The sequence below is a fragment of the Gallus gallus genome, chromosome 8, assembly GCF_016699485.2.
Source record: "Gallus gallus isolate bGalGal1 chromosome 8, bGalGal1.mat.broiler.GRCg7b, whole genome shotgun sequence".
Lineage (NCBI taxonomy): Eukaryota > Metazoa > Chordata > Aves > Galliformes > Phasianidae > Gallus > Gallus gallus.
In genome coordinates, this window is record NC_052539.1 from 4,277,171 (window position 1) to 4,287,875 (window position 10,705).

Genomic DNA, 10,705 nt, shown 5'->3' on the forward strand with positions numbered 1-10,705 from the left:
AGAGGTGCCCAAGCCACCTATGGGAGTGTGCAGGGCCTGCGCCTGGGGTAAGTGGAAGTCCTGGATGGAGGAGCCAATTTGGTGTGCACTTGCTGCATCTATCTAACCCTATTCCTTTTTGTGTGGTGTGTCTGCTTAGCACTGCGAGAGACTGCACTCTGCAGGTGGAGCTGGAAGGGGTCCAAGAGCTCCGGGGACAGCTGGAAGAAGCTCTTGGAAGAAGCTTGGAGCGCTTGAGCAGGCTGGAGACACAGGGCCCCATAGGAGGTGGGGAACAGGAGCGTGTGAGAGTCCTACCCCAGCATGCCTTCTGAGCACTAGCGCTCGCCCGCCTGCCACGGAAATGGTTCACTAACTGAGCGAGCCTGTCTCACTGACTCTGGGAGGGTTGCTTTGGTACTTAGTCGTGGTACGATAGAACTGGTGCAGGGTTTTTTGTTTTATTTTTGAGCTGCTTTGAAAATGGCGATCAGTGCAATTCACCTTTGTCTCGTGTACGTTCCTGTCTGACTCACCCTGGTGCCCACCGATGTATTTGCACATTCAGATCATTCCATTTGAGTTGATTTCCTTCCATTTCCCTTCTCCCTACCCCATGGGCCAAATAAAGATTCCCTTTCTCTGAAGGAAACACCAAACTTTCTCTGTCATCTCCCAAGTGCATGAGTGTGAATTTTTGTATTCCCTCCCTGCTTTTCTACCCAGTGACATTACCCTCTTGGGTTGATGGCTACTGGCATAAAAGGAGTGTGTGGAGATACAGGTTCCAGAGCCAGAGAATTTGAGAAGGGCTGCAAGACCCGCTGGCACTTGCATAGGGTTTATTCCACAAGTCTCTTTGAGTCTAGAACGTTCAAACCAAATCCTACTCCAGCATTGATTTCACTGATTTTTATTTTATTTTATTTTTAATTTGTTTTTTCCCTCTGGTTGTAAGTTGCTGCAGTCTGGCTTGTAAGTGCCTTTGCAGGAAAGTTTCCTCCCTGCTGTAAGAGCCTGGGCTGGGTCTGCTCCTGTCTGTAACATGCACATCTCACACACAGGCTCCACGTGCCCACTGGACAGGGCCTTCCTCTGCTTTGCTAGGGACCAAGTGCACTTGGCACCACTGTGTACAATCTCTAGGACGTCTTTCACCTCCCCTGGGAGTGTTGGGGCTGGTGTAAGTGCTGGACGTTGGAAACATTTCCGTTCTTCCCACGTGTTTGGGTTGGCTGCCTCATACTGAATCACTTCCCAAAGTGCCAGGAGCAAAGTTTGTACCTCTGGACATCTGTTTGTGTTTGCTGGGGAAGCTGAACCTGGAGCAGAAGAGCTCCATCTTGCTGGGTTGTGCCTTCTGGAGACCTGTTACCTCTCTGCTGTACATCTCCTTGTTATTGCCTCACACATTGTGCGACTCATGCCTTGCACCTCTGCTGAGGTCTTCCCTGGCTCAGCCAGGGGTAGGAGACAGCACAGCTCTCCCTTCACATGCAGTGGGTCAGCACCCCCCTGGGGCTACACCTAGCTGCATGGTGAGTTCATCTGTCCTCGTGTGGCCTGAAGGGTCATAGCTGGTGCTGCTGGGCAGCTCTGGTACCTGGTTAGCCATGCTTTTCTTGCTTCATCTCATTCTCTTCCTCTCAGTCCTCTGTATAGGATCATCTCTTTCTCCTTCTGCCGCTCACTTTGTAGGAGCCTTTATGTCCCTCTCCTTATCTTTCCACCTTCCCTCCTCCATTCTGGTTCTGCTGCCTTCCTGTCTCTTGGAGCCCAGGCCCCAGTGCAGGCTGCTTGGCCTTGGCTGGTGCTCTGGCAGCTCCCAGCTCTTGTTATGCTTTGTTATGTGTTTTGCTGCAGATCTGTCCCTGCTACCATCGTTGCTGTTAAGTGACACGGAGGGATCGCTCCCTTAAGCAGAGCTGTCCCAGGTTTTCTGCTGTGTTCCTTAGGGCTTTGCTTTATCCTTTGTGTACCTGGCTATGTGTTCTTCTGCCCTGCAGGAGGACCGGCTTGAGAAACCCATGCCTAAGGACACCCCTTTGAACTGTGCAGTGCTTTGTGCTGTGTCACAGCTTTTCGTAGAGGTCTTTCCTTTCTCTGTCTCTTTAGAGATTAGATTCTCACTCCTTGTTCCCAAGGATGTGACGATTTCCACTGCAGCCAATGCTGTTATCCTGCACCTGTGGGCAAGTCCTGCAGCCGGTAACCTTTCCTTCAAGCACAGGAGTCTGTGACACACAATGCTCAGTGTGCATCCCTTTGTCCCCTTTACAGGCGGTACAGGGAAAGCTGAGCAGCCCTGAATTTGCACCATGGGGTGCTCCTGGTTCTGTGGAGTGGTCAAACACTTGCTGAACGTCCCATGCGCATGCTTCTCTGCTTTCCTCAGCACCTGCCTCCCCTTCTTTCTTCCCCTTGACCCTCACCCCCTCTTTTTTTTCTCCTCATCAGTGCTCTCAGCTGAGAGCTGTGGGTGACAGGGAGGAGCAGTGTACCAAGTGCTGGCAGAGGTGATACTCCCATGTCCCTAAGGCATCTGTGCTGGCTGTGAGCCACTCTGCCTTGCATCTCTGCCTGTAAAGCCCCGTGCAGGTGCCCCTCCTGCTCCAGCACAGCCAGCAGCCCGGGGGCTGTGTGCCCATGCTGTGCACAGGTCTGCAGGCATTGAGCTGGGTGGCTTGGCATCTGCTGGCTTTGTGTCCCTGAGGGGTCACGGGGCTGTGCTTTGGCTGTGCTGGATGCCACTGACGGGAGCTACCACCTCTTCCAGCTGCTTCTTCCTGCCTCAATGGAGTGTGGTGGCTGTCAGTGCCTCTTCTTGTTGAACGTACTCTGCCACATGGGGCACTGTTTACCTAGGCTGGGAATCACTCCTGATTTATTTATTTATTATTTAGTAACCTCCTGGCAGTTGCTTTTCATGCATGAGTCTCCTGATCGTGTCACTGTTCAGGTGCTGGGGTACACGGCGTGCTGTGCCTCTCTGCTGCAAGCTGTGTTCCTGGATGGTCCTCAGCTCTTGCTCCAGTTGCCATGTGCTTTCCTTTTGGTTTCTCCTTCGCTTGTCAGGTTTAACATCTCTTCTGTGTGCCCTACCCGTGCTCAGTCTTGTGTGGGAGCTTCAGCTCTGATAGCATGGGTTTGCTTGCAGGCTAAGTGGCTGTGGCTTCTGCAGGGCTTGGGGGAGGCTGAAAAACCTGTCCCTATATGGCTGTGCAAACTGTCCAGGCTCTTATCTCCCTGGGTAGGGATGTCACTGCCCTGAACCATCCTCATCCAGCAAAGCAGGCTGAGCCCTGCAACTGGATGGGAGGACAGGGAGAGGGAGTGGACTTATGCAATAAGGCACTGGGAGCAAGCAGAAAAGTGTACCCACTGCCTGAATCGGTGGGGCAGCCACCCAGCTCCCTGTGCACGTTTCTGGTGTGTTGTTGCCCCTATGTACTAGGCTGTGGGACACAGGTGACCTCATAGCTGTGCTGTAGCTTTGCAAGGCCAGCACATGTCACGCAAAGAACCTAGTGGTATGCATAGCAGTGGTGCTGGGGTGGGGTGGGCAGTGCACTCCCTGGGTGGGGAGTTGCACAAGGTAGTTCAGGGCAGTGCTAATGAGACTTCCTGCCCGTCAGGTGCTGCTGCTGGTGGCCATAGCTGAGGATATCGTTGCAGAGTGTGTGAGACATGCACATGTGTGTTGATGCAGTGAGCTCAAGGTGCTGCGGAAGCAGTAGTTGGGATGAGATGAGATGGGATGGGATAGGTGGTATTGCTGGGATGGTTCCCCTCCTTCGAGGCAGCACATGGTGCTGTGTGGGAGCTCCATCATGAAGGGAGTGACAGGTCACAGGGATGGAAGGGAGACCTTCATCCTGCTGGGGTGCCCCAGCACCTGGCATGTGCAAGAGCAGGCACCTGCCCCGGGGCTGTCCACGGTGGCTGTGGGCACTGCTGGGGTTATGTGGCAGTACCTCTGCTGCTTCTGGTCTGAGCACCTTGCTGTCTCTTAGGTCAGGCTGCAGGGACAGAGGTTGACGATGCTGACTTTGCCAGCACTGAGGAAGAGGTGGCTCGCAGCACTGCGACCCAGCAGGTAAGTGTGGGCAGCATGGCATGGGGAACAGGGGTCATAGAGCCAGGCGTGCTGCTGTCCAGTCCCTTTGAAAATGTCTCCATCTGCCTTTGTTTCTCCAGGCTGGCTCCCGGGCTCCTAAGGAAAGCAGAGGCACTGAGAAGAAGAGCACAGCCCCTAGCCTGGCAGAGCGGGAGCTGCAGGCAGAAGAGGAGCTGCGGGAGCTGAAGGCGCAGCTGGAGGAAGCAGGCTTCTCCTCCGTGTCTCACATCAGGCAAGAGCCTGGGATGTGGGAGCTGATGGGTGGGCGAGGGGCACCCCACGTCTTGGCTGCTGCCTGCCCTTCACAGCACCACATGCCCCCCAGGAAGGCGATGCTGAGCCTGTGCCTGGAGAACGCGGAGCTGAAGGAGCGGATGGGTGAAGCCACATCGTTGCTGGAGAGTGGGGAGCAGGAGGAGGCTGGGCTGGGCAACCCTCCATCACCAGAGCCCTGCAGGATGCAGAGGAAGGGCCGCAATGTCCTTGGGGATGGCCAGGGGCTGCTGGCAGAGAGGGGAGCCGTGCCCACCAAGCGCCCTGCTCTGGAGGCACAGTGCCAGGATGATGCACCCAAGAGACTGTGCCCCAGCAGCACAGGTGGAGGGGATGGGAGCCACGTGAGTGCTGCGGCCATGGGATTGGGATAGGGACAGGAATGGAGCAATGCTGTGGGGCTCACAGTCCCAACTCCCCTCTGGCAGGTGGAGGGCATGGTGCCCTGTGGAAGCTGGCCAGGGCTGGGTGTGGAGCTGCCCTCACAGGTGGCACAGAAGCAGTGCCAGGAGCTGCAGGACAAGCTGGCTGCCTCCGAGGCAGTGGTGCGGGCGCAAGCTGAACAGCTGGAGAAGTACCACGTCCTGCTCCGTGAGTGGAGGGGTGGGTGGGATGTATGCCCAGCTCTGCGTGCCCTGTGCATGCACCCAACCTGCGGGGGGTCCCTGAGCTGATGGGGTGATGCCCAGCAGGTGAGCCCCACACCCAGCAGCTCAGCAAGCATGTGCAAGTAGACTTCCAGGACTTAGGCTATGAGACGTGTGGGCGGAGTGAGACTGAAGCTGACCGTGATGAGACCACCAGCCCTGGTAAGGACAGCTAGGGGCAATGGGGGGTCCTTGTGCCTTGCCTGCCTGGCACAGAGAAGTGATACCGTCCCCCCTGCAGAGTGTGAGGAGCCAGATGTGTTCAGCGAGCCCAGCCTGGGGGAGGAGCTGGGCTCCCCATGCCGCTCGGGGGTGCCCAGGGTGGGCAAGGCTGCCCTGAAGGCTGTGGCCCAGCCGGATGTGGGAGCCCTGCGCCAGCACATCCAGGACCTTAAGGCACAGCTGCTCAATGCCAACAAGGTGATCCAGAGCCTGCAGCGCCGTACCCGCTCCATCTCTGTCACCAGTGGCTACACCTCGGGCACTGAGCGGCCCCCACTGTGCCCCACCGTGCCGGCCTCGCCGCCCCACAGCCTCACCGATGAGGACGAGGGCTGGCAGTCAGACAGCCATGGCACCCTGTGCCCACAGCGTGACCTGGAGCACTTGGTGCACCGTGTCACACTCCTCGAGGCACAGCTGCCTCCTGCCAAGCCCAGGGATGGCTTCCCCAAGGATCTGCAGTCTGCTACTTGGCCAGGGTATGGCACGGGCACATGGACTGGGGATGGATGGGGGGCTTTGGGAGGTTGGTGTGCATGCATCCATGGCACCTGTCCATGCCATGTAATACAGGCAGCTCTGGGGACCCCTTCCTTCCCAACCTTACAGGAAATACAACTCACTGATCCAAGCCCAGGCCCGGGAGCTCTCCCACCTGCGGCAAACACTGCGTGAGAGCCGTGGAGTGAGCCGCAGCCTGGCCCAGCACCTGCGCGATGCCCTGCGCTCCTTTGAGGAGCTCCTTCGCGGCACTGACATCGACTACTACCTGGGCCAGGGCTTCCGGGAGCAGCTGGCCCAGGGCAGGCACCTGGCTGAGAGGCTCAGCGATAAGCTGGGCACCTGTAAGTGTCCTGGGGGACACTGGGTGGTGTGGCGGCACAGGGGAATGGGTAGGGATGATCCGACGGGTGCTGCTGTGAGCTGGAACCATTTGGACATGGGGGCTATCTGCCCTGCCCTGGCCTGTTCTGCTTGGGCTGTTTGGGGACAGGCAGCCCAGGTTCTGAGGGACACTAACCAGTCCCTCTCTGGTTGGTTTCTTTTTTTCAGGGGATCGACAGGATGGGGAGGATAAATCTAGCCATGAGCTCCTGGCATTGAGGTACACCCTCTCCCAGAGGGACACCCTAGGGGTCATCACTACTTTTGGGATGGGGGTCCAGGGTGCTCTGGGTGGTTGTCCGGGGGATGCTGCTGCTCTCCTGGGCTTGGCACCTTGTGGCCCTGCACTACAGTGTGATGCTGTGGTGGACATGGCACAGCAGGGAAGGGCTGTGCAGGGTCACTAGCCTCACTGCTAGGCTGTCTCTTCAGGCTCAGCCGGGAGCTCCAGGAGAAGGAGAAGGTGATTGAGAGCCTGGAGGCGAAGTTGCAGGAGCGGTGTGAGTCCCCGGGCAGCAGTCGCCCTCCCTCTGAATCGTCGCGCTCTGCTACCAGCACCTCCTTTGTGTCCGATGTGCTGGAGCCCTGCTCCGATGGGGAAGCAGCCAGCGAGTGCAGCCAGTGCCCCGAGGAGCCCACCCGACTCCCAGGTACCATGAGCTGGGGGCAAGCAGCCCCTCTGCAGTGCATGGCTGCAGCACAGAGCCCAACGCTAACATCTCTCTTCATCTGTCTCCTGTCTCCAGGCCTCCACTTTGACACCTTGTCCAAACCCAACAGTGTCCCCCTGCCTGCACTGGCACCCACTCACTCCTTCCTGCCTACTGGGCTCCCTGTGCCCCTGGACTGCTGTGGGACCCGTGCTTGCTCCCTGGCCGAGGCACAACAGGAGCTGCAAGTGCTCCAGAGGCAGCTGGGAGAAAGTGAGCATGCACCCCTGGCACGGGCTTGGTCCTGTCTGCCCTGCTGTACTGTGCTGCATGGCCTCTGGCCCCCCAGCCTGAATGTCCTTGCCTGGCCTTTCTCCTTCTCCCCAAGTCCCAGCGCTCTTGCAGGGGGATTATGGGGACATGTGGATCCCCTTTACAGAAGAAAGGGTTGGTGGGATGCACACCCCTTGGAAAAGGCTGCTTTGGGTAGCCATTGGGTAGAAGAGGGGCTGAGGCTTCTCAACGTGTCATGAATTCAGCACACACTGGGAGAGCCTCTGCTCCTCAGGGTGAATGGGAGACAGTGAGCTGCACTGACGGGCACAGCAAGAAGCATGTGTCGAGAGGGTTTGTCATCCCAATTCTTCCCTGCCCTTTGCTCTCCTCCTCCTCACCACTTTGCCCTGTGTGTGCAGGTGTGACGCTGCCAACAGCAAAGCCCACAGCCTCACTGGGCCCCTTTGGAGAGGGCAGCAAGCCAGCAGCATCGCTGTGCCAGCATGGAGCTCTGCAGACCCTATCCAAGCCCCCTGCCCTCTGGGATGTGCCAGCTGCTGGCCGGCTTTATGGGACACTGCCGTCAGGGTGCCCAAGCAGCCAGAAGCTAACAGGTATGAAGTGTGTTGGGAGCCTGGGGACATCACTGCTGGGGAGACTCAGCCCTAGAAGGTTCAGGGCAGGGGGGGCAGGTGGTGGGCACGGTGTGGGGTGGGCAATGTGGCTGTCATGAAGATGTGTCCCTGGGTGTGCAGGGGCAGACCTGCTGGAGGAGCACCTGGTGGAGATCCGCAGCCTATGCCAGCGCCTGGAGGAGTCCATCTGCACCAACGACCGGCTCCGGGAGCAGCTCGAACGCCGCCTGGCCTCCACTGCCAAGGCCAGTGGTACGGCACTGCATGGGGCCACTGGGGGCCATGCTCCGTGGGTGCTCAGCCCCTGCATGTCACGGTGTTGCGGAGAGGGGCTCAGCACCCATCCCCCTCTGCAGGTTTGCCCAGCGACATCTATGCTCAAGGGCCGGAGCTGGGGCTGCAGCTGAGCGGGGAGAACCGGGCACTGCGTGAGGACAACCGGACCCTGCGGCTGCAGTGTGACCAATTCTCTCGAGGTAGGACTGGGTCACCTGTGTGCTAGAAGGGAATTGCTGAGCAGGGTGACACTGACGTCTCTGTGTCCCCAGAGCTGGTGCGGGTGCAGGAGGCCCTCCTGGCTGCTTGCTCACGGGTGCGGGAGGCGGAGGCCGAGCTGGGCCAGCGGCGTGGGGAGCAGCAGAGGCTGGCAGAGGAACTCACAAAGCATCAGGAGAGCATCCGGCAGCTGCGGGACGAGAGGCTCTCTCTGCAGGAGGACAACAACAGGTAAGGTCCGGGAATGGCAGGGCTGGGCACTGTGGCTGGCTCCGGACCTATATGTCACCTCTGTGCAGGCTGCAGCACACAGTGACGCTCCTGCAGCAGCAGTGTGAGGAGCACCGCCTGCTCCTGCAGGCCCTGCGCATGGAGCTGCATGTCTACGAGAGCCTCCCCGGCCCCACCACCGAGCCCCGTGCAGGTATCAGCACTGTGCCCAGCTCAGCAGCCCTGCTCCTGGCCTTGGGATGCAGGGAGGGAGGGAAGCTCCCAGCAGCCACAGCCTTCTGCAGGGCTCAGCTGGATCTTGTTCCAGGCTGCTTCCCATCTCCTCCTGTGCGGGACGTTGGGACCAGCTTGACAGCTTCCTTCTCTTCACCACGCTCTGACACACTGATGCCCCAGCACTCAGTTGGTGGGTACCTGAGCCCTCCTGCACGAGTGCTCCTGAGACTGAGATACTCACAGCACCCTCGCTGAGCTCAGGGCAGAGCTGCAAGGGGAAGCAAGCACTGCTCCTCACCAGTCCTGCTTTCCCTACAGAGCCGTGTAGGGCCAGCCCTCCAGAGAAGAAGAGCAAGGGACCGGCGGGGGCTCATGTTGTTGGGCACCTGGACACCTACCGTTCCCTGGAGCAACGCATCCTCGAGGGGAAGGCGCTGGCCCATGAGTTGACATGCCTGACACGCCCAGCACTCGGGCTGTCCAGCACAGGAAAGGAGGTACAGGGCGGGCAGGGTGGGCTGGGGGCCCGCAGCAGGCAGGGCTCTGCCATCTACTCCGTCTGCTCCGTGGCTGCAGGCATACCAGGCTGCTACCAGGCGCAGGTGCTGATTTGGGTGATTTAGGGCTGGATCCTTGCAGTACAGTCCCCGTAGCAGGGGACGGGGGATGGAGGTGCTCCAGCAGCATCCGCTCCCGCACCCTTTTCCCCCAGGTCCCAGGGTGCATAGGCGCAGGGCACCTCTGGGGCAGTGCCAGCACCCTGCACCGTGTCCTGGAGGAGTGTGCCTCGCTCCTCACCACCTTCTGGAGCACCGTGCTGCCCGTTGGCCCTGCTCAGCACCAGGGCAAGGTGAGCACCATGGGGATCCATCAGGGTGAGCAGGCTGGATGCTCGCTGCTGACAGCGTATGTCTCATCCCAGGAACAGGCGTTACAGAGTGAGATCACAGCACTGCGTGCCCAGCTCTCCAAAAGAGAAGATGCTCTGCACAACACGGCCAAGCAGCTCCACAGTATGGCCCAGCTCAAGGACAGCATGGAGCAGTTCATAGTCAGCCAGTGTATGTGGCACGGCCACGTTGGCCTGGTACCCTTATGCCTGGGGTCAGCCTGTGGCACAGGAACCTTGCTGACTCTGTCTCTCTGTCCTTCACAGTGACCAGGACTCACAATGTGTTGCACAAGGCCAGGACAAACCTGGAGGTGAGTTTGCCCTGGACAGGGCTGGATGCCCTTGTCCTAGAGGTTTCTGGGCCTCATCCGGGGCTGGGCGCAGATGACAGACAACAGAGGATGGGGCGAGCCCAGGATGCATTGCTGTGGGTCCTGTGGGCTGCCCCCACTCCTTGCATCCCTGTCCCTGGGGCACAACAGTCCCAGCCAAGCCCTCACTGCTGTGCGTGCTCTCTCACCAGGTGAAGGCCCAGCAAGCCCTGCCTGTTGCGTGAGCCTTGGGCTGAACGATGGGAGCGATGTCCCGGGTCACACAATGGCCCACACTGGAGGGCTGGAATGGACAGGGCTCAGGGGTGCCCAGCGCTGCCCCAGGCACTGCAGTTAGTGGGTTTGGGCTCCTGTGGCAGTTGTATGCCCTTCACCCGCCTTTGCTTGGCATCACAGCAGCTGGCTTGGGCTTTGCCTGCCCCATGTTTCACTGCTTGCCCCCTTCCACCCACTGTACTCAGAGCAGGGTGTCATGGCCCTCCAGGCCAAGCGCCTCTTGCCCTGGGACTCAGTCTCATGTGTAACCTTGCTGCATAACCCGCCCCTGCTCATGGATGTATGTATATATATATTTATAGAGGTATAGATATTGGAGCTGTGTTTCAGGGCCCTCCCTGGGCATGTCAAGGCCCCAGCACGGGAGGAAAATGTAAGAAATGACACATTCTGTTCAGTGGCCTGAGAGTCCCCAATAAAGGTTTCCTTCGGGTCCTGGTGTTTGCAGCACGCCTATCCCTGCAGCTGTGCTCCTTCCTGAAGCCACCTAGGGGCCTGGTGGCTGTCCCAGGGGGGCAGCTCTGTGCTGAACCCCCTTGGGGGTGCACCACAGCACAGTGGTCTCACTGTTCCCAAGCA

General features: G+C 59.0%; 1 protein-coding gene across 3 annotated transcripts in view; it reads left to right on the top strand.

Annotated features, from left to right (window-relative positions):
- Positions 1–10,573, top strand: part of PDE4DIP (phosphodiesterase 4D interacting protein) — a 29,803-nt gene extending 19,230 nt beyond the window's left edge. For 2 of the 3 annotated variants that reach the window (XM_046945012.1, XM_046945013.1), the window contains one exon: positions 140–638. In XM_046945012.1, coding sequence (XP_046800968.1) covers positions 140–314 — 175 coding nt within the window. In that variant the 3' untranslated portion in view covers positions 315–638. Of the gene's footprint in view, positions 1–139; positions 639–3,992; positions 4,076–4,176; positions 4,329–4,421; positions 4,714–4,797; positions 4,961–5,061; positions 5,179–5,257; positions 5,718–5,847; positions 6,084–6,291; positions 6,344–6,555; positions 6,774–6,869; positions 7,047–7,468; positions 7,664–7,804; positions 7,937–8,040; positions 8,161–8,232; positions 8,411–8,478; positions 8,604–8,717; positions 8,817–8,944; positions 9,124–9,338; positions 9,477–9,548; positions 9,688–9,782; positions 9,830–10,041 lie in introns of those variants that run through there. The other variant, XM_004943175.5, reaches the window with a different exon arrangement.
- The last annotated feature ends 132 nt before the right edge of the window (positions 10,574–10,705 follow it).